General features: G+C 37.6%; 1 protein-coding gene across 5 annotated transcripts in view; it reads right to left on the bottom strand.

Moving 5' to 3' along the window:
* The window catches only part of RALGAPA1 (Ral GTPase activating protein catalytic subunit alpha 1), a 133948-nt gene that overhangs the window by 56797 nt on the left and 53760 nt on the right, over nucleotides 1-23391 (bottom strand). For all 5 annotated transcript variants that reach the window (XM_075151628.1, XM_075151633.1, XM_075151631.1 and 2 more), the window contains 11 exons: nucleotides 22743-22919; nucleotides 19102-19254; nucleotides 17367-17560; nucleotides 17143-17241; nucleotides 16879-17034; nucleotides 15289-15417; nucleotides 14184-14309; nucleotides 12903-12961; nucleotides 9699-9807; nucleotides 2308-2418; nucleotides 1247-1315 (listed from right to left, as the gene is read on the bottom strand). In XM_075151628.1, the coding sequence (XP_075007729.1) occupies nucleotides 1247-1315; nucleotides 2308-2418; nucleotides 9699-9807; nucleotides 12903-12961; nucleotides 14184-14309; nucleotides 15289-15417; nucleotides 16879-17034; nucleotides 17143-17241; nucleotides 17367-17560; nucleotides 19102-19254; nucleotides 22743-22919 (1382 nt within the window). The remainder of the gene's footprint in view (nucleotides 1-1246; nucleotides 1316-2307; nucleotides 2419-9698; nucleotides 9808-12902; nucleotides 12962-14183; nucleotides 14310-15288; nucleotides 15418-16878; nucleotides 17035-17142; nucleotides 17242-17366; nucleotides 17561-19101; nucleotides 19255-22742; nucleotides 22920-23391) is intronic.

Raw genomic sequence — 23391 nt, 5'->3', positions numbered from 1 at the left:
GGATGTTTTTAAAGACTGTAGGAGAGAATTAGATTAAGACACACATACACACCAAATTATTAATAACTTACTGTCTTCAAATAATAATTTTTTATTTTTAAAACTTAGCTGTGGAAGAGGAAACAATTCAGATAAATAGCTGCAAGATTCTCTAAAATATTTCCCAAGTTAAATAAAAGTCTTTCAAATAAAATCCACTTAACTAGTTCACTAATAAACAACATACAAACTTCATACTTATTTCACATAATACATTACAACTTTGTCTCTCAGAGGTACCGTATAATAAACCTAAGAACGAAGGGCTCCAAGTATTTTTATGTTAAACCAATTTTTAAGAAACCCATTAGGAATATGTTTGTCAAACTATGTAAGTCAATTTTTTACATGATATTTGACATACGATGATCAGCATTAGTTCATGGGGAAACTTTTTCGATTATGGGAAGCATCCTCAAGTGGAAAGATGGCTGGCATACTGCTGTAGTCTACAAGAGCCACTGCCTCCTCGCAAGCAGAGAGGCGAGGCAAAACAGAGCTCTGGAGGCCAAAATGAGCAACAGATGCACGCCAGCTCCCGTGGGAATGGGTGGCCCAGAAGGACAGACAAACTGCACTGAAATGCCCAAGTTTAAATGACCACTGTGTCCCAGAGTCCAAGAGCAGAGCCAGATAATTCAGAAGAGACACAGCTTTCAGGAGGCAGAGAGTACTACTGTGAGTATCACGTGAAGAAAGAGCCCGTCTTAGCTAGGGGACTCAGGCCCACTGAAAATATGAAACGATAGCAATTGTTCTGAAGGATGACAACAATCAAATTCATCTGAAGATTACAGGCTACCTTTCTCATGAATAGATAATAGAATAGAAAGTGCAAAAATCGTAATCTTATAAATATTTTGAAAGGTATTCTCTGCAAGTTGAGAATATATTTTCACTATAAGACAAGTTTTAAAAGTCTACATTACTTTCTTTGCTTGTAAGTTCACTGAGGATAAGGAAAAAGACAACTTTCTAATTGTTGAAAACAATCAATATAAATTAATCTTAAATGCATCTTTTCCTACAGAAACTTCAGAAATTCACTTGCAGAAAAAATATTGCTGGAATTCTGAGAAGACTATACTGTATTATACTTAAGGAGCTGAATCCCTACTTTAAGGTACACCTTCAATTTTTCAACAACGCTATGTCTCACACCTTTGCAATTAAATTGACACATTAAAAAGAAACGAAAAATGTTTACCCTCTTGTCCTGTTCATAAGAGGAAGCTTCTGTACTGGGTAGCAGATGGGTAATAGTTGCTATCAGAATCTGGGGAAAATATAGCATAGTTTCTTTAAAAATACAATTTATATATTTAAGTTTAAAATGAATTTTTAAGCAGGTAAATGTGACACAATACCAGATTCATGGTTAAATTCTATTAAATGTACTTTGAGACAAACTACAGTATTCCTTGCCACTTTTTTTTTTTTTAAATAAAACCCTTTTAATTGAATTTCACAGAAGACATTGAAGGAATACATTCTGCTTGACTGACATAGGCGCATCAGGGACAATGAAATTACACAGCCACTCAAAACGCTCAGGCAGGAAGAGAACTTGATTCAACACACTTGTAGGGTGCAGGAAGGAGCCTGATGTGCGTTTGCGTACGGGACTATTTGAGCTCCATATTTCTTAGAACTACTAGAATTTGTAAACATTGCCTCCACTTAATCAACAATATGACTGCGGAGGAGCAGAGAAATGCCTGCTATACCTCTTGAGAAGCTTCCACACAATTCTCTTTCTGGTTACCTGGGAGACCTCTATCTTTTCTCTGTGGTTCAGACTCACAGAGGCCATCATCTACTTCCTTGTTATTTAAAGTGTATTCAAAATAATTATTTTTGCTTTATACTGAAACACTTCAAAGCAAAGTGTTTTGCATACAGATATGCAAAATACAATTGTACATCCGTATTTTAAGTAATCACTTTCTCACTAAACTTAAATAAACATATTTGAGGATATTTAATATTAAAAAAAATTTGGACTTTATTGACATTCTCATGTAAATAATGACATAGTTGTATCCGAAAAAAAAAGCATGATATAGCCATTTTACATGTTAATATTGGAGTCAGCAAGTAAGTGTGATGTGAACCCCTCCTGTTAATGTTCAGTAAGATTATGTTTACACTAATTCAATGTTTTGTAAAACATACTTGTCAATATTCTGGTATTTTAAGTTCAGGGAAATACATTTTACTGTTGCATTTAAAAGAATTAAAAATTTCAAATTTTTAAAAATTACTTACTTGAATAATTCTTAAAGGTGAATCAGCTTGATACACTTGAAGTCTATGTACATAATGTATCAGCATGTTCAGCATACTGCAGGCAACTTGGGCTACTGTTTTATTTGGAAACTAGAAAAGAGAACACAGCACAGTAACAATGACTACGTGATTTCACGTAAGAGTATGTCAGGTGGCAAGGTGGTCAGGAATTTCAGCGATGGTTTTATACATATAGTTCCTTATGTACCTATCTACAGGAGAAACAGAATTAAATTTTACGAAATTTAAAAGTAAGTATTTTATAGTCATAAACAAATGTTAGCAGCTAACATCAAAGATTTAGGACAGACAATCAGGGAGTTGCGCGCAATGAGGGAAAAGGGAGAGGAGTCTCCTAACTAACTTCAGACTGGTTAGTGCAGTATCACGAAGCCAGGAAGAACAAACTGATTTCTTGTTACCCTCATGATTATTAATATTAATGCATCACTGCAAAAAACCAAGGATCCAATTCTGAAATCAGAAGTCTTTGTTGAGAATCAAGGCAGGTTATCAGCCGTGTATCCAAAATGCATGATATAGTACTAATAGTGAGACTAACTGTTCTGTATTTGCTAGTGACTGCTGTGTACAGCACTTGTCTGAATGGAAATGAATGCACCTCGGCTTCTGTGTTTGATTCCTCTTTTCTCTTTTTCTTTTGAAGGCAGGAAAACATTGCTGCACTGGAGCCTGCCTTCAACAGTTACTAAAATGTTTTCTACTGTGCTGGTCAAGGCAAAAGTGAATGCATTTGTACAATTAGTCCCCAGCCTTGGGAGTGGATGCACACGCTGCCCTACACTCTTAAGTGGGAAAACAAAGAAATGAAGAGACAGGGAGACGTTTCCTTAAATTATTAATGCACAGGACATGTAATTGAGGCTTCTTCCTTCATTGCACTTGCCTTAAAACATTAAGCTGTGCGCCAAACAACAAGCATAAACTGAATTTTACAAGTGAATTTTATTCATCTAGGACATGAAAATCCTACAAAGCTGAGCTAAAGACAAATCTGAGCAAAATGGTTATTAGCACAGCAAAACTACAGACTTCAGAAGACAGCACAAACTACACAGAAGAAAAAATAACATGCAACAGCCCCAAGGGAAGGATTTCAAATACATTCTTATCCAAGAAAATACTCTGTCTTTACTGAAAACAAGTATTCCAAACCATAATACTGATGAATCTCAAATACTCAGAAAACAATTAGGTAATTCGTGATTTAATCATGCAAAATCCTATTCTATTTCTCCAATGAAGGTGAGTGACATCAGAATTCCTGCATTACTAAAAGAATAAAAAAGTAGTTTACATGTTTTAACCTCAGTTTACTTAGCAGTGAAGCTGTCACAGGTGTGTGCTGCAAGGTGGCTGAGTGTTTACCTCTGAACTCAGAAAAGGGTAATTACATTGCAAACATACTTAGATGTAATTTCTTGGCTTCTTAGACTGTTTTCTTAATCAATCCAGTTCTATTAATCTTTCAAGGAAGGGTGTATCTGGGCAATGAAGCCGAGCAGAAAATTAAGGATTTCAGAATAAAATTTTTGAATGGCAAAAATTTAAAGGTGGAAAATACACTGGAAGAAAACTCTGCCCTGGGTCAGCTTCCTATCAAAGCAGAGCTATCATTTTTTACATTTAAGGTCTTGAAAAGAAAAGATACAAGCATAAGCAAAAGTATGGAGTACAAAGCTTTAATTAACATTTTTTTATTTGTGGTATCTATGTAAGCATAAAGGAAGGCTACGAATGGCTCTTATAAGTCAGCCACAGAGACGGAAACCAGAGTACACAGGGTAGTTAATTCTTGTTCTGACTTTCCCTGTTTCTCAGTGGACACAGTTTCACGTTATTGTTGGCTTTCAACTAAAACATAGCAGACACTTTACACCTGCAAGTCTTCCCAGAGCTTACGACAAGAACGCCATTATTTTTTATCCCTCATGAGACAGCCTCTCTCCATGCTGTGAAAGTACATTGTAAGAGCACAGTAAGCAGGGTACAGATTCTAACGTTCAAGCTCAAGTGACAACCAAAAAAAATTAAATAAAATTGAAAGCATAACAATTTGATTACAGAACTTGCGATCAAATCCAGATTGCTGGAAATATCCTTACAAGCTTGCAGGAAAACCCCAAAGTCACTGGAGAGGACAAAAAGGGTGGACAAACCAGAGTAGCTTAATACAGAGTATTCAGATCACTGAATTTAAGAAAAAATTACCTGAGAAAAAGGCCTAGAGACTTTTCAGAGTCTTTGAATAAATCAGCTGTTCACTACTTAAAAACAGGGAGCATTTTCTTGTTTTTTTTTTTGTTGTTGTCGTTTTGGGGTGTTTTTGTTTGGTTTTGTTTTGGTTTGTTTGTTTTTTGAAAAGAGCATCATCAGGCTCTAAACTGAAGACGAGTGAATGATTTCTAGTGCTGGTTTATGCAAATAGGTTAACCTCTTTCTGTTCTCTGGTTGAAGAGAATTTTTTTTTTTTTTTTAATTTAAGAAAGGGAACAAAAGTCAGTGGAGACATAAATTTCACAGAAAGGCTGAAAGGTATAAAGTAACGAATATGAATAAAATTAAAATCTTGTGCACTCGAATTTTCTTTTTCATGGGAAGAGCACCAGGTAGGAAGTTTTGATCAAGAATACGGGGATTGGCCCAAACAGATCAAACGCTTCATCTACTTCAGAAATCTGTCCCAGCATGGTCAATATATCACATTTCAAAAGAAAGCACAGACACTTTAGAACAGACACTTATAGAGCTGTGTGTCCTGAAACGACATTTTCCTGAACTCAAACAGCAACACTGAGTTTATGCTGGATAGCAAAACAATTCACCCCTTCCAAGCCAGCTGCTATGTTCTGACTTCTTTTCCAAGAGCCTTCAGATGTGGCATGAAGGCAGCTCTGCGATGCTACAAACATTTCACCTGCTGTTCTCTATCTCTGGAAAACGCTGTATCTTACAAAGTGCAAGAATTCACTACTTTTATATGATTTTATATTTAGTAGTGTAACTGTGGACATAATTTTTTAAAAGTTACTCAATGGGGGGGGAGGGGAACAGCTTTCAATGAGCTGGCACTTTGCCTGGTACCTAACTCTCAGGGGTTTTCTCGAAAGAGTAGTCTTACCACCCTTTTCATCTTTGCAAGGGTCCATTGCTTTCTGGATGTTACATTAATAGTTTAACCTTATCCATACTTGCAAACAACCTATGTCTAGCACTCGTTCAACTAAGCCTGTACAACACAATTTTGTAATGTATCTGCAGCGTTTTTGAGAGGAGCGTAATATAATCATGAGATGCAGGGTTCTGGACGGCTGGTTAGGATCCTTTGTGCTCAGACTTCAGCAGAGGTTAACACAGATACAGCAGTATCGCCACACTTCTGGGGGAAGAGCTAACTATATTCAGAGTGAGCTGCTGGACTGCAGTTCTGAATATTCCGTATTTCAGAAATAGGTATATAATTGTTGCTAACTTTTCTATTCAATGTTATTTGCTCAGTTGTACTTATCACTAAGTTGGACTAGGACTATAGCTCCTTATCCATTAATTTCTCCTGAAAATAAGAAAATAATCCATTCTGGGAGCTCAAATCTCCGACTACTTGGAAGCCAGAAGACTGCTTAGGTTACAAATGAGAGCTAATTTGTTTCGTCCATGATATATTTATGAACTTTTCATTTCATGATTAAACTCTATTGTGAGTGTATACCACTGCTCAGAACAGAAGAAAAGCCAACATGTTCTGGAAGCTTTTGCCAATGCAAAGCAAAGCAAAGCAGAAATATAAAGATCTTTGTCTTCTCATTCAAGAAGTAATTTATGTTTAATATAAATAAGATACAAATAATTGGTTTAACAAATGCATCAAAGAAAAATAAGAGAAATCACAGTGAATGTCAGGATTAAAAATAGTTCAAAATTTGATAAATTGCAGAAGTAAGATAAAAACAGCATCATTTGCCTAATACCAAACTTGCACAGGAACTTGATAAAATGGACTAGTTAAGGGATATTAAAAAGCAAGGGGAAAACCCTGGAAGAGAGTATTAGTGAAGCTGCAAAGGATGAATGTGATTTTGCAAAACAGGAAATTGCAATTTAGAGTCTAATACTAAAAGCCCTGCAGCTACCCATTTTAGACGTAGACTCAAATCCTACTTCACAGGATGTGATCAGCTGATTTGCTAAGATACTTTTCAGATTCCCATTGCTGAAAAGGAAAGAATAGTTAGTTTACAACATCTGACACAAGCCATGTATAACAGGTGTACACCCCGATTTTTATCAACGTGTATATACAGAAACACTAGACTATTCATTGAATTTTGATGTAAACAAAAAGAATGTACAAAGGTCCTGAAAATAAATTGGGAAATACTTAAAAAGTTGAAGATATTGTTTACGAACATGCAAGTTTGCAAAATGCTAGAAAATGAAATGTTTCTAATAATATTCTGATTATTCCATAAAATATGAACAAATAGGAAAAAGATTTGCAAAAAGTAGGAAAACAAAAACACTCACTAAGGAAAAAAAAGTCAAAAAAGCACAGCTTTTTAACTGAGATGACGAAAGGAATATACTGTTGATATACAAAATATCCAATACAAAAATATACCAATACAAAATCTTGCAACCAGAGTTGAAATCCAGTGAGACTAGTTTCAGAATAGCAAAAACTGTCATTGACAAAAGGAAAGGCAGACAAATGTCAGAAAATCTCTTCTATTCAGAAGCATTTTATAGGCATTGCACCACAATGAACTAGCTGTGTCTGAGCAAGCTGCATTTCCAGGTGAGAATCACTGTGCATACTAGCTACGTTTAACAGATTCAATCAAAACAGCAAATACCGAAAAAGTAAATCATCCTAGATTTCAAGAACGTAATGTGAAGGTGTTTACACAGAATTGCATGGTGACTACCAGAGACTGTAAAGTTTTATCTTACAAATTAGTTTCAGAACCATTGTATTGGGTACAGGTGGGAACGTTTTGGTAGCAGGGGGCTGCGGGGGTGGCCTCTGTGGGAAGGGGCCAGGGACCCACTGCTGTTCTTCCTATGTTCTTCCCTCTCCTGCTGGGGGTGGGTGAATGAGCAAGCAGCTGGGTGAGAGTTTGGCTGCTAGCTGGGGCCAACCCACCACACCCATTAAAAAGAAAAAGTTAAATTCTTCTGAAAAACTGTAAAATTACCCAGTATTACAGCATGCTTCATAAAAACCAGGAAATAAATTTTAACGATAGCCATAAAAACAGGTGCTCTTTACTTTTCACCGAAATTAGAATTCTCGTTATTCCCTTTCAACAGGTAGTTTATTCACATAAACTTTGATGCTAACTCTTGACCTGTCTTTGGATTCAGATTTTTTCTAACAGTTACTGGCCTGACAGACACATCCTGGAATGACCACAGAAAAGCACTTTGCCACAAGAAATCAAACATCTTCCAGTGCTTCCATGCATGCAGTGTAAGTACTCTACATCTCTCCAAATATCTGGCCAGGGCTGAGAAGCAATACTGCATAATGCAGTGGCTCTCGAACTCAGAATTGAACAGGCACAGGATGTTGTGAGGGTATGGGGATAACGGGATTTGGTTGGTGGGAGCAAGAAGAGGGCAGGTGAGCAAGAAGCAGGAGAAGATTTGGGAAACTTCTGCTTGGCCTTTGCATTTGTCACCTTCCTGCTTTCTTCCCTGTCCCCCTCTTACACTGGAGGCTCCACTCAGTCTGGCAGCTAAAGAGTACAAGGCAGCAGCTTGGCTTGGGACAGACTTTTTGCATACGATGGCAGATGGCTTACAAGATTGGAACCCCTTCCAGTTTCCTCTCTACCCTGACCTTTGCTTTTTGCAGTGTGTCAGAAGAATGTACCATGGAGGCTTTACGAGTACTATTAATCGGAGCTGGGGAACCCAGGATGCCAATTAGTGAGGAATGCGACTTCCCTCGGCATCCACGGCTAGCCTAGACAGGAGACACAAATGCTGGAGAAGGAAAGACTCTGACATTTCTGTACTCCAGTCTTTGTATGGATCTGTACTGGGTGTACATGGCAAGGTTTTGGTAATGGAGAGGCTACAGGGGGTCTCTGTGAGAAGAGGCTAGGGGCTGCCCCATGCCAGACACAGCAGGTTCCAGCCATGGACCCACCAAAAGACACAGCTGAGCCTCTCTACCAAGTGCGTGGTGCCTTTGTGAAAACATATTTAAGAAAGGGCAAAAACGCCATACAGGCAGAGAAGGAAAAAACAAACAAAAAAAGGAATGAGAAACAGCAGACAAACACGAAGGTCAGAGAAGGAGGAGGGGGAGGAGGTACTCCAGGTGGTGGAGCGGAGATTCCCCTGCAGCCTATGGAAAAGACCATGCCAGAGGAGATATCCACACTGCAGCCATGGAGTACCCCAGACTGCAGTATTCGATATTTCCTGAATGAACTGCAGTCCACAGACAGCCCACACTGGAGCAGGCTTATCCTGAAGGACTGCAGCCAGTGGAAGGACCCACACTGGAATAGGGAGGAAGGAGTGGCAGAGAGGCACTATTATGGACTGACCGTAACTCCCCATTCCCCATCCCCTCTGCACTACTTGGGAGGGGGCAGGAGGAGGCAGAGGAGTTGGGAACAAAGGGGTGAAGTTGAGCCTGGGAAAAGGGGAGGACAGGGAAAGGTGGTGTTTTAAATCTTGTCTTTGTTTCTCACTGTCCAAATTATTTTAACTGGCAGTAAATTAAATTAATTTCCCCAAGTCAAACTGTTTTGCCCATGATGGTAGCTGGTAAGCAATCTCCCTGTCTTCATTTTGACCCAGAAGATTTTTCATCCTGTTTTCCCCCCTGTCCTGTTGAGGGGGGGCAGTGAGTGAGCAGCTAGGTGGGAGTTTGGCCCTTACCCAAGGTTAATCCACCACAGGCTCCTAGATCTAGTTACAAACAGACGCAGAAAACCCTGCTGGAAACTTGGGTCCAGGATGTGGGACAAAGTTGGACAAAGCCAGTAGTGGTTTTGTTGAAACCTGAATTGCAAGGATTATTAATGAAAGATGGGGTGACGGACAAACTATTATACTCCAAAGGGTAGGGGTCAGAGTGAAGAGGCTAATGATATATATTAAGATAGGGATTCACTATCTTATCTCCCAGCACACCATTTCTTCCAAACTTAAAGAAAGGTAAAGATCTCTTTTGACAGAGTTCAGATATCCACCAATTAAACTGAATTCTTTTGTAAGGATTGAAAATGAGACTGTGAAGTAAGGATGCTAAAATGTGATCATGACTTTGAAAGGGCAAAGTATCTTTACACGTAAAAGCAATAAACATTGTAAAAGTGTTAGTCTCTCACCTTTAAAGAAACACAGATCACATTCAATGCTTCCTTGATCTGAGGATGATGTGATTCATGAACTAGCTCCTCACAGATCCAAATACCAAGGCTGCAAAGAGCAACACATCTGCAAAACAACGTTGGAGGACAAGTTGTTGAGAAACATACTACAAGAATGTGCAATTTTTATGATTCATGATATGTCTTGCTGAAATCTAATAAATATGTTTTTAGTATTTCGAAAAGAACTACACAAAAACCTTTATAATGCTGTAACTTATCTAGAAATGAGAAAGAAATCCCAAGTACAGTGGTGAAGGAACAGGAAAGGACAAAGGAAGCACCCTTCTGGGCACTGAAAAATCCAAAAGACATCAAGAACTCCTGCATCTCTATGTGCTTTTTGGATTAAAAATACTACCTGAAAGCAATGTATGGGAAATTAATATATATTTTTTCTTAAGACAAAGTAAAAATTGTGGTGGGAGGTTCCTCCTCCCCAACATGAGAGTTTGCTCATATTTGTTTAGAGCTTCCGGGACACAGAGACAAGAGAGGGGAACGTTATTCATTCACAGATATTTACATTTTTTTAGATTGACAATAAACAAAGATAAATAGCTGAGAGGTAAATGAACGCTAGAGACAGTATACATATTGTGATTAAATACTTCAACTTTTGTTGTTCTTTCTTCATTTAAAATCAGGAAATAGAAGTGTAGTGTAAAGGTAAAGAGTATTTAGATAGGTGTGTTCAAATCAGCAGAAATGGATGAAATGTTAAGGAGCTAGCTTAAGCAATCTCTGAATCATTAGTAATTATCTTCAAGAACAGAGGCTGCAAGTATTTTGGAAACAACTTCAGAATTCAAAATACTCTGGATAAAATTGGAAAAGAGTCCAAAATTGACAAGATGAAAGCTGGTCACGGGAACTGCAAAGCATTACATCTGGGAAGGAAAAATCATATGCTAGAACAGCAACAGAAACAGAAGTGGCTATGAAGGCTGTGGTGTAGAAAAAGGATTTTAAGGCTATACAGAATCACGAAACTGCTAACAGGTAGCAAAAACACATTTTGGAATTAATGCTACATGATAGTAGAAATCCGTGTTACTATTTAAAGTTTTCTTCATGGTCCTGAGAACCATTCCACATCTGATGACATACTGATGTGCAAAATATCCAGGAGTCTGTGAGGTTTCTACCAAGAACACCAGTTTCATTATCGTTATTCAGAGCAGTCTCTGAAAAACTGTGTAATTATGTGGCTACAATGTTGTTATTAAAGAATCGCAGCCTTAACAGCACAAGCAGAAGAACAGATGAACACTGAGTTCATCAACCTATCACTTCTTTTTCAGACTGTCAGCAGCAGGAGAGGAATTTGATTAATACAGTTATTAATCTTTATAGATGGAGATCTAAGAGTAGAACATGTTTCAGATAACTGACTTCCCTGAAGCTCAGTTGGGTCAAGTATGTAATGAAATGCAAAACATCGAGCCTCTGTGGAAGAGATAAAGAATAGAGATTTATAGCTTGGGTAACAGTAACAGCACTCAGACTTGCTAGAGATATACAAAGCTATGTACCTAAGTTCCAAGAAATCTAAGTTCTCTCCGAGGAAACTGCAAAGACAATTAAGCCTCTACCAGTGGCTGAGATGATGTGGCAAAATAGTAATGCAGATACTAAATATGACCTCTGATAGTAACCCAGGTGAACTATGCACCGCCGTAAAGCAGATGGTATCAGAGAGGTTATTCCCAAAAGAGACAGTGGATAAAGTGCCACTGAGGAGTGAGGCAGTCAAGCTGCAGGTGCTGTGGAAAAATCATTATCCCCACAACAAAGACATACTCAGCTCTCTCCCAGAAGAATGAGAGGGGGCACAGGCAACTCAAAGAGCCATTGGGAATGTATTCCTTTTTAATCTTCATTTAATGTTATTACACACAGTGGTCCAACTTTGTATGTTGGGGGCAGCATAACTCAGCTTTCTGAAAGGCTGGGCATGCGCAGGTGCCTCTGCTCCTCTGCACACACCCTCACAGCCAGACGGGATATGGGGACATGCAGGATGTTCCCTTCCTTTTCCCAGCTACACTCCCAGAACTGGAAATGTTAATACTGTGTGCTTCAGTGCCACTGGATCAGTAATAATATTTTGAAACAACTGGATTTAAACCACCTTTTTCAAAAGCAAAATGGAGAGTGTTATGCTTTTAGAATACAGTTTTGTAAAAGAACATGAAAAATGAAATGAAAATTATCTCAGAACATTCCTTCCTCCCCGTGTTGAGAGAGATTACCAGCTCAAGTAAAGAACAGGTAAGTGGGTTGATGAAAACTGCTCTTGGTTTTCCAACAAAACGTTTTAAGGTTCAATGAACTGATCTTTCCAGTAACACTCTTCAGGCATGTAGTTCTAGTATTTTGCATTTATCAAGTGACGATATATTAGTTGAGCATATATAAACACTCCACCCAAATACATCAGGCAGATAAGTGTGCTCTTCCTCGGTAGGCATTACAGATTCCTGTTCCAATCCCATATGCAGGACTCTATAACTGAAAGCCTCTGGGGATCGGTAAGGAGGAACAAAATCCTAAGCAAATTAAGAAACAGAAAAGAAAACTGGTAACTATCCTCTCTGAAGTTCTCTATTTTATGAAGATGCTTAGGTTTAAGCATCAGAGCAATCATTCCCAGTTTAATGCTTAGCTCACTGTTTTCTGCTTCTTTCCCATACTGTAAAGAAGGGCTCATATACCTTGGATTATTTCTGTTTTTCAAATTAAACCATGTGGTCTAATAAAAAATAACCATACCTCCCTCATAAATAATCTTGTCCTTAATCAAAGTAAAAAATGCCTCTCTCGTACAGAAAATCCCTGAGCTGAACACCAGGGTAGGTTGGGAAAACACACAGCTTATACTCTTACCCATATTTACACCCTTTTCTATCAGCCACTATCAGAGAAAGGATACTGGGCTAGACCAGCCTTTGGTCTGACAGAAGATGTCTGTTCGTTTAATATCTCTATTTACAAACAATTTCAAATTCACATGGTGGACCACAGTTTTGATAGTGGTGAAGAAAAACATGAATAAAATACATATAAACTTTTACGTTAAGCTCTCTAATATATCCACCTCAAAACAGTATAATAAAGAAAATAATCTATTAATTTAGAAGCTCTTTTTGTATGACCTACCGTGCAGGACCAGATGGCTCCTCTCTTGCTGAACTTAACACAGTTTTAATTATGAGTTCCTAAAACAAAGAGTAAAATATTCACTGATTTAGCAGTAACTCCATCACACGAGGCATCAGAAAATTACAATTTTACTACAGCACACACTGGCATGTTGCTTAGCTGAGTCTCTAGGTTTGTGGTCAGATGAATTGTTTGCTTACTACTACTTCAAGCTTCTAGACTGCCCCAGATGCTCACTATTGTGCTACCCCAAGAATACCCCACAGGTTACTGTCCTAATTTCTGCTGATTAACCAGGGTAAAAAAACCCAAAGGACTCCCTAAAGCTAGCTTCTGTGAATAGCGCTGAAGGGTATTACAGAAAGAATCTATTACTTTCAGGTTTAAACAAACATTTTTTTCCCCATCAAAATTATATTAATTTAAAAAGTCTTTGGAAGCAGTTGCAGAACAAGTGACTACAGTGCCTTAAGAATAACGTCAAGAAGAATTTTGACTCAACTGCAGCGATATGTTCCCAAAGCTGTAGGTTGCTCTCAATAAAGCTCAAGTAAACAGCCATTATACAATAGAAATGAGAAAGAAGGAATTCAAAATCAGTCCCCAAAAGGGAGCAGGATGTAAAGCAGCTTCCAAGCCATCATCTCTCTCTAAATTGAAACAGTTTGGAAACTTATGGGGAGCCTTTCTTAGACATAGTAATCATACCTGACACACATACAGCAGTTAAACACACAAACTGAGCCCTGCCCAGTTCCAGTATACTGGCATACTACCCAAGTCTGTGTTGTGATAGAAAGGGTAAGGTCTCCATTAATCTTTGCTTTTTCTCTAAAAGAACACACGGATGTACAGAGGTTCTCTAAAGCCCCTAGGAACACAGGAAGAATTCACCAGTTGTGAATTCTCAATACGTTATTTAATTTATCTTGAACCTCTCAATCTTCTCATCTCAGCTGATTAAAGCTGTGAGACTGCAAATAGCCATAATGAGAGTAGGCTTGAAAAGGTGAGATAACACATCAGTGACATAACACATCATTTCCTTTTACGAACATACGAAAACACTTTATTATTAAGTTAATAGCAACTATAAAGTATGTTCAGTAGTATAAAGTTTGACAAGATTGTACGGTATCTTGAGCCTTACAATCTATTTGAAATTATTTATGAAAAATTTTAGAATCTTAAAATTTTAGTTAATATTTCCTGGAAAAACATCATATTAAACATATACTTGGTAGCTGAATACCATCCAAATATTCTTAAAATTCCTACCTTAACATCCGTAAACTGAGACACAGCAATGTCAGGAATGTTTGGGTGAAGAGCTGGTAGTTCATGATATAAATTGGGAAAACAGACTAGAGATCCTAAAAGAACTTGTGCTTCCACTCTTGGTGCCTAAAAGAAAAAAAGGTCGGGATAAATCTATGTTCTTACTGCAATCAGGAAGGTGACATTTCTAGCTGCCTTAAAAGAGAACAATGGCTGAAACTCTACATAGCTATTTCCGTTCTCCTTCTGCAAATTCTGTAGGGCTGAGCAAACGGAGACCACAGCCCTATGGATTGCTATTCATGCACACCCCATGTTCCCCTTTCCAAAAGGAAGCAGAGGAATTGTTAGGACTACAGACAAATGACTGAACTGCTAACTAGGCTTGGGTCTTAGGCTCAGCTAATTGAACAGGATGTGGAAAACTACTGGACATGACATGAGGTATTGCTGGACATGACAGTAACAGTGTAAGAAGCTGACAGAGGTTTCAGATAGTACCTTGAGGGAGGCTGGACTTCATAGTTAAAGGGGGAATGATGTGAGAAACAGTCAAAACTCACAGACAATTGGAGGGGAGCATTGGGGACCTTTGAGAGAGTACAGTCATGCAAGGCCAACAGCACCTAGGTAATCATATCAGTATTACTATATAAGACTGAAGTTGCCTGGGTAACAATATCAGAAATACATCCAAATAGTACAAACACTAGCAGATTTGAGTTCTCAAGCCTGATCATCAAAGTCATTGCATAGCAGAGATGTGCAGGAATAAATATACTTTTAAAATGAAGGTACAGTCAAAATGGACATTTATCCTAAAACATTTCAAAGCGCAGATAAACGGCAGTCACAATTCCAAGAACTCTGAAGTAAAAGAAGATTCTCTGCTTCAACAGTAATTTTTGCATTCTTCACATATTTTAAGGAGAGGACTTGCATGTGTAGTGTTCTAGAATGAACCACTGACAGTATCTGTATTTGCTAACCATTACATTGACTTCTGGGGACAAGTTAATACCCTAGTGAAGGAAAAATACTGCTCAGTTTTCTCTCAAACCCTTTCCACTTGCATATAAATAAGAATGAACTGATGAATACTTACATTGAGGAAAGAAGAAGCAGCCACTCTTCCTGCGGCTACAATGAAATCCATAATAAGCATGGTGGCGCCAGGCAAGCCAAGTGAAAAGAACTGAGGAGAGCAGTGCTTGATGATTGTATTGACAATATCCTTGCAGGAGGAAAAGGGAAAGAAGGAAAAGAAGAGTATCAACAAGATGAGCGATGAATGAAAAAAAGACAGGTATTTACCAAAGGTAGAAAGTAAAAAAGCAAGAAAGAAATTCATTGTGGCAATTAAGACACTCATTACTGAGCAAAGAGTAATATAAAAAGATAAATTCCTTAAGTATACTCATATTAATATAAGTAAACTGTGGTATACTTTATATATCAATTTAACCTTGTACACCATTGTATGAGGTTGATACCAGGTCATGTATTACATTCATTTACATTTAGCTTTTAAGAGTTCTATAAATGATTAACCATTCATGTAAAGAAGAGATACAATGAGATAACCAGCTATTATACCTTCTTAACAACATGCTTAAATCCTCTCCAACAAGTATCACCTGACTATAACTTTAAAAAAAGGTATTAGCCTCTTACATAGATCCATATGGAACCAAAATATAAAGAAAGAATTATAATAAAGTGTTTTGTAACATTTCTGGTGTGTAGTTTTTCAACACAGCATATTACGTTCTTGTAGACTTGGTGAGGCAGTTTTTAAAACTAAGGTACATGATGCAATTTCTTCAAAAGTATTGGAAAAAGTATAAAATATTTTAATTATTAAAAAACATCCCAGGTTCACAGATAGGCAAAAAAATAACCCTTTCCCTCCTTTGAATAATTCTCCAATACTAGTGATATCCAACAAAATGGCAATGTTATAGGAAAATTTGAAATCCAGCAAGAAAAGCAGCATAAACTGATTGTTACAGAACAGAAACTGGAGATCTCTCCTATCCATAGCCATCTGTGGAATAATTTTGGACTAGTTCTATTTTGCCCAGTTAATGAAAACTGGGTTGTTTGAACCTTTGATTTCCCTACGTCTCTAACTGCTCCCTAAAAGAGTTCACAAAACCAATTTTTTCACACTTGTGATGCAAGCCTTTAAAAAGAGTGTTTAAGCCATACAAGATTTTCAGACCTGTTCATATTAAAACCTATGAAAAAGATCTACTCCCACCGATAGTTATACTCAGTATCCTCGTTCCTGTACTTGCTGTAGAAATAAGCTACTCCAATGTAGTGAGCACAATTTACTTTCCCACTAGCTAAACTGCTGCATGAGGGAGCAAGAAAGAACAGTAGACCTTAAGAGATCTGCTTCCTTCTTTTTCTTGCATGCTTCAATCTGTAACATACGATCAGTAAAAAATGAGAGAGTACCTCTTCTGCCCCCTTATTCGCTTGAAATGGACCACAAAAAAAGCATTTCTGATTACAACCAAGAACATGAGGGCCATTTATCAAAGTTTAGAAAAAGCATCAGTCACATAACCATTTTCAAAGACAAAGTTAAATTACTCAGCTGAAAATCCATCCAGTATTTTTGATAAAACAATTTTATTTTTAGTTATACTATTTATATTAACCTGAATTTCGTAAATAAACTTACTTGATCAACATGAAGAAGTCCACAGTGCATTATATTGTAGAAATGAGTTAAAAAATCCCTGTTTGGAGAAACATCTTGTCTTCGCTTCATTGTCTTACAAATGAGTTTATAAGCATGTAGCTTTCCTTGTTTGTATTTATCAGTCAGCATTGTTGCCTACAGTTTCAGAACAATATTATTCATAAATTAAAAAAATACATTAAACACTCTTCTACAACTACATGAACTTTTATTTCTGTTTCACTGCTTAGTGCTCAAATTTACCTTGAACAGCCATGGTGTTAGAATTCTCAGTGGTGGAATTAAAACTGGTGGAGATGGTGAAGTTAGGTTATCTGTTGAAATACCAAGATTGTCTCTTATCTGCAATTATTCAAAACAAAACAAAACGATAAACATTTAAGGGAAATATATAAGGTGGTGGGTTTTTTCCTTCTGAAAATCCTGCCCTACCAGGTCAGGTTGGAGAAGAGGTTCAGTCCTTTTACCTTGGCCAGATTCTGCCACAGTTCACACAGGTAATCAAAAACCTGAGCATGAATCTCTGGATCCATGATGCTGTTGACATCTCCCAAAATTCCTAGCATTCGCCTCCACATCACAGTAGCAACATCTGCATGCCATCCTGTAAGCGTTCCCCCAGCCATCACGCTGCAACATTCTGAGGGGAATTCACTAGTTTCTGTAATGGAAGAAAAAAGTACATGAGACCTACCAGGGACCTACCTCCAGAGAAAGAAAAGTTCTGACTTAGCTATTACATACATAGTTTTCTTAAAACCAAAAGGAAAAAAAAGATTAGGCTTTCAGAGCAAGATATTTCTTACCCATTCAGCCACCTCAACACTTGAAATGTTTAACTATATGTCTACTTTCAAACTCTGTAGAGGAAGAATTGTCCTGTTCCTTATATTCTTTCCATAAGTAACATTTAAGGTCACTTCTGGAGCCTTAATACTGGTCTGATGGCCCTAGTAAGGCCAGTCCTTTTGTAATTGCTGTCTTACGTTCTTTGGAGTCAATGAATCTCCAGAACTCCACTTGCCTGCTTCCAAGTAAAATTACATTTCAACTTTACATTTTTCCCAATGAAACAGAAAGACAATTTTCCTTAGAATCTACTAGGAATGTGTTTTATTGCAAATTGAAGAGAAAGGTGAGAGTAAACTTGTCTCTGGCTACTGTTCTTTAAGCAGTAAATTTGTATGAGTGGAGAGGCAACATTCAGTAACTAGGACCACAGTCTAACTCTCACCTAGCTCGCTCTACACATCAGCGTTATACGAATGAACGTTCTTTTTTAGGTGGAAGTTTAATCTAGTTTGTCCATACAAAGAAAACTTCAATACATTACGATGGCTTAAGTCTACTCGGTTCACACTTAACTAGCTAAACAACCACACTAAACTAGCTAACGAGCCACAGTTTTAAAGCAGCAGGCATCCAGAATCTCCCTTCTGCCCCTCTCGGGCAGATTTTCAAAACACCTCAGCAACAGAATTTGCTGACATCTTCTGAAAATCTCGCAGCTCCTACAGGCATACAAAATCAAAATGAAATCTGAATTCAGCCTAATCACACAACCTCTTCTTTTGAAGATCTGGACCACTGAAATAGAGACACTAATGGTTTCTAGCCTGTAGATTTCAAAGTACAAAGCAAAATGATGTTATTTCTGTCCATCAGTAGGCTACTTAAAGGAAAAGGGTCTGAAATACACATCAGACACCCTTCTGTTTCCATGAGACCAAATATGGGAGAAATGGGAACTTCGTATTTACAAAGTGAATGTATCCTAGAATTCAATAGCTAGGATAGTGGAAGTAATTATAAATTTGTTTAAATATGAAAGGGAAACAACCGATATTCCAAGAAGAAATTTTAACATTACTTTAAAATTATATCTTATTACTGGTACATCAATGATAAAACAGTCTGTGGCAGGGCCACATACTAGATTAAGCTGCCACAGCTCTAAGCATCAAAAAGAACAATTATAAATGGGTGGACTATTAATCCACTGCTAACAGTTCCAATGAAATGCAAGATAAAACGCAAAAGGTTTTTGTTTGCTTTTAAATCACCGTAATTAAATATTTTTAAAAGTGCAGATGAAATAGCCTTGTACAGGATTGTCTACAACTAATGTGATACTAGCTACTTCACTACATGGCATTGGAAAGAAAGAAAGAACAGGTTTATATTTTCTATTCCAGATATTGCCTAGGTCATCTGGCGTCTGTAAAACAGAGTGGTGGAGCTTCTCATCCAGCTGCAGATCCTTCTGCTCAATATGATCTGCATGAAGAGTGGCAGGAGAGGGTGTCTGTGATCGGGATCCAAGAGCAGATTGGATTGGAGAAGCACTTTCAGAGCCTGCAAATGCAATTTTTAACAGTTACCTTAAAAGCCTTTTCTATTTTCTTGAGCTACTGAAATGTTGACTAAACATAGCATTAAAAGAAAACTGAACTAACTTTTATATATCAAACCTGGGCAAGAAAAGATATAAAAACTGTAAGCAGATCTCCCTGTGAATGGTGCTCTGAAAAGAAAACGAATTACATGCAGGAAAGCTGAGAGATGAACATCAAAATCAGATAGGTAAAGGGATTAACAGAGGTCTATTTTAGGTCCAAATAATTTTAAATGTGTTTGTTCTGCAGCACTTTCAGTGTTCTGACCCAGTCAAGTTTCTCTCCACATTCCCTCACCTAAATTTCTCTCCAGCAAAACATTTAAGCAGAAATTTTCCTGGAACAACTGCTTTTCCAGGTTTATGGATTCATGCCTAAGTTATAAATAAGTTATAAATAAAAGCACAAACCAGTAACAGAAAATTTTTGGTGTTTATCTGCCAATCGGGCTGAGAAAATCCATACGGAGGGAAAGTTCTGTAAAGTCAGAGCAGTGTTATTTTCTCTAAGACGGGAAAACACACGTGTTTGAATGGCAATGCTGCAAAGGCATTTTTCCACGATCACCACTGAGCAGCATCCTCTCCGGGCAACTATTTGGTCTCCTCTATTAAGAGATTTGTGGAGAGGGAGCAGGTACTTGTACTTTTCTTCTGCGCTACCTTAGTTTCACTTCCGGAATTTGCCCAAAGGTCATTATAAAAAGCTGAGTTCAGTCAGAACAGTCAGATGGCAGAAAAAAAGAGAACGGATATTCACCACATACTTCCCTACACATCAGCACATGTTAAAATGGAAGATTTCAAGCCATTAATTTTAACTCTTAGATAAATGTAACTAAGACCCCAAAATATTATAATGATGTGTGAAGTTCAGTGTTAGAGATAAACTGAACTTTAGAGACAGCAATGAAAAAGTGAGTCTTTTAAAATAGTAATTTTCCCCAAATTATTGGCTGCGAAGTGTTCTTTCTTGTGAAGAGAACAAATTGTTTAAAGAACTTGACAGAAAATGTCAGCGTTATCAGAACAGAAATTGTGGTAAACAAACTTAATTACATTGTTAAACTGCAAAGGTCTCTCTCTCATTTAAATGGCAAAGGCAATGAAGCTTTTACTATCAATCTAAATCAACACCTCTATGCAGGAGAGATGGACACTACCACATCACACACAGACTACTGTTTCACTCATGTGGTAATGCTACTCTCCTTTTGCTACTGATCACTTGTTTTCCACATGCTCACAAAGATAATGTAAAATACACACTTAAAAGATGTTCAAAGAAATCTTTTCCTACTTCTCTTCCATTCTGCTCATTAAGTGGGGATGGATGAAAGCAGATCAAGAGAAAGAGTGAGAAAGAGTGATTGGGGGGGGGGGAGAGAGAAAGCGAGGAAGAGGGGGATAGAGAGGGAAAGAGAGGGAGAGAAAGAGTGGGTAGGGGAGGAAGGGAGGGAGGGACCAGAGGAGAGGGTGAAAGAGACCTTCATATGATGGAGGAGAACGGCCAGAAATAATTATGGAGAATTTGCTGAACTACTGGATTCTTCTAAGAAGCACTAAAAGATACTCCAGCATACACGGATCCAAATTTGACAGAGAATACTATGGGTGCAACTTGTTTGTTCTAGGACTCATAAACAGCAATCAATAGTAAACTCAACCATTTGCTAAGAATATGAAATAATGCCTATATGCCAAGAAGAAATTTTCCTTCCAAAAACCTTCAGAGCAGAACTGCTTAGAAACAAGTCGTTTTCTGAGCAGCAGAACCACCGAAAATTCCTTTCTTACGAGTGTATTTTGAGGTTGAGTTTCTGCATGGGTTTGCTGGTATCTAATATAGTGAATTCACATGGCAGCCTCCCTGTCACAGGACTCTGCATACATGCAATTTTCACTAGATAACTGCCTGTCTTTCATAAAATTTCAAAGAAAATAATGTCTTTCTGTTTTCTTCTTACATGTCAACTTAGCAGAAATTAGAAATGGGCTCCAACATTGGAAGGGGGCATGGAACAGTCAGAGACAGACAGTGTAATTGCACAAGTCTTGCTTCCTCAGGAAACTCTGCTAAATGCATGTGACACACAAAAGCTGCCTCTCTAAAACAGTGGTCCAAACAACAAGAAGAGACAGCCACAGAATCTCTCAATGGACAACTCAGTCATTAATTGCAATCTTTTCAATTCAATTATACTGCAAACTTGGACAAAAATACCAAACAGTAATGAAATTATTAACGTATAAAAAAAAAACAAAGAGAAAAAGAACAGATTTTCTGCGAGGACCTTCAACAAGCACACAGAAAAGAGAAAAATGAAGAGAACAAAAGTCAAGCTGAACATTGTTGAACAAGCTGAACAATAATGTCCAAGAAAGCTAATACCATGCTTCTCTCAGCAGAAAGGCAATTTTAGAAAGTGAAAATTGTGGCAGGGGAAGTAAGGATGTCTTTCAGTATCTCTGAAAAAGCAGAGTTTGATTTCTCACAGAGAACAAGACACTGTATGCAGGAATAAGCTTTCAGAGATATATAGGTACTTGTTCCCAGGGTTGTAACAGGAACGGTAGTGCGTAACAGTTATGGAACAAAGAGTATGAAAATGACTATGGATATCTTTACTTCTCATTTACAAAATCTGGCAAGAGACTGTTCTTCCAAATACTCCTCAGAGAGGGAGATTCTCTCTTTCAGAAAGGAGCCCGTTCAATTTGGGTTAACTCATCACTTGGTGGATGCTAACCTAATTGTCATTCTACGGTCTGTCTCAAGAAACAGTTGCAAAGTAAACTGGTGGAGCCTCAAGCTCATCAACTGAGGCCGTGAAACACTGCTGCCTAACAGGCTTACTTTTTCATGAAAACAACAGGGAAAGTACTAAAAGAAAAAGAATTCTTAAGTTACGCAAATGGAATTGATCTTACATGACACAATAACTAACATTTTGCATATTAAAAGCTCCTAGCTACGCAACAGACTATATAGAGAGAGGTTAAGATGGATGTATACAAAAGAATTCCATGATGCTTCAGTGTGATACACTGGTTTGAAAGAGCACTGTCAAAGCCTTCCAGGGAAAAAACCCTTCCTGAAAATTAGCTATCTGACTACCAGTAATAGAAGGACACTTGTAAGAGATCTAGTATACATTATGTGGTAAGAGTTTTCTCCCTGGTAATTGTATAGATTTTCTCATGAAAGGTTTAAAATACATTTAGCACCAAGCCAAGGATCATATGGGTAACTAAGTCAGACAAAGGTTTTCCACTTATGTTATTTCACACGTTACTTTTCAATAGCAATCAAAAATAACTGAAATCCAAGAATCCTCTTATATAGAATATAGATTCATTGCAGAAGCTGGAACCTGCATTCTTCAGGATGGCTGGAAAATTTCTGAAATAAATGCGCTTTTTTTAGGTTTTTTTTTAACTACTTTACCAGTAATAGTTGCAGCTTCAGCAGACAATGGTTGCTGATTGAGACTACTTGTTTCCGAATCTATGTGGAGTGTAGTTAGACTGGCCACTTCTTGCTCCTCGGCACTCTGTTGCTGTCCTGAAATTGCATCAACGTCAGTGGAAGCTGGCGTCCCTGCCTCAGTGCCAAAGCTGAAATCTGTATGAGGAAAGCACTGTATTAACTTACAACCTAAAAATACCCCTAATATAAAAATCAAAAGCCCAGCACCTCCAAAATCCTCCATGTAAAACTTGCATGTGCACCTCCTATGCTACTAACACACTGCTGCAAAATTTACATAAAATGTAACAGCAGAAAGAAATTGATTATCATGAATATTCTCATTTATGTCACAAAACTGTTTACTTCTGGAGAAGACACTCCTATTGTATGTCCTGTATTCTGCTTAGTCGCTGTAAGTGCATCTACATGAGAATAAAGTAAAAATAATGGAAACATACATTAAGAAATTTATTTGCAAAATTTACAAGCTGGAAGAAATATCCAAGTTGGTTGTTAAAGCACTAACTTCAAACTAAAAATATTACAGCAAATGACATTCTAGCAAATGGCTTTTTCAACACTAAAGACAAAATGTCATGCTGAAATGTAGGTTTAAGTAACATCA

This window comes from Calonectris borealis, chromosome 5 (assembly GCF_964195595.1).
Source record: "Calonectris borealis chromosome 5, bCalBor7.hap1.2, whole genome shotgun sequence".
Taxonomy (NCBI): Eukaryota; Metazoa; Chordata; class Aves; order Procellariiformes; family Procellariidae; genus Calonectris; species Calonectris borealis.
The sequence above is the reverse complement of the archived record's forward strand: the minus strand, read 5'-3'. Positions and strand labels throughout refer to the sequence as shown.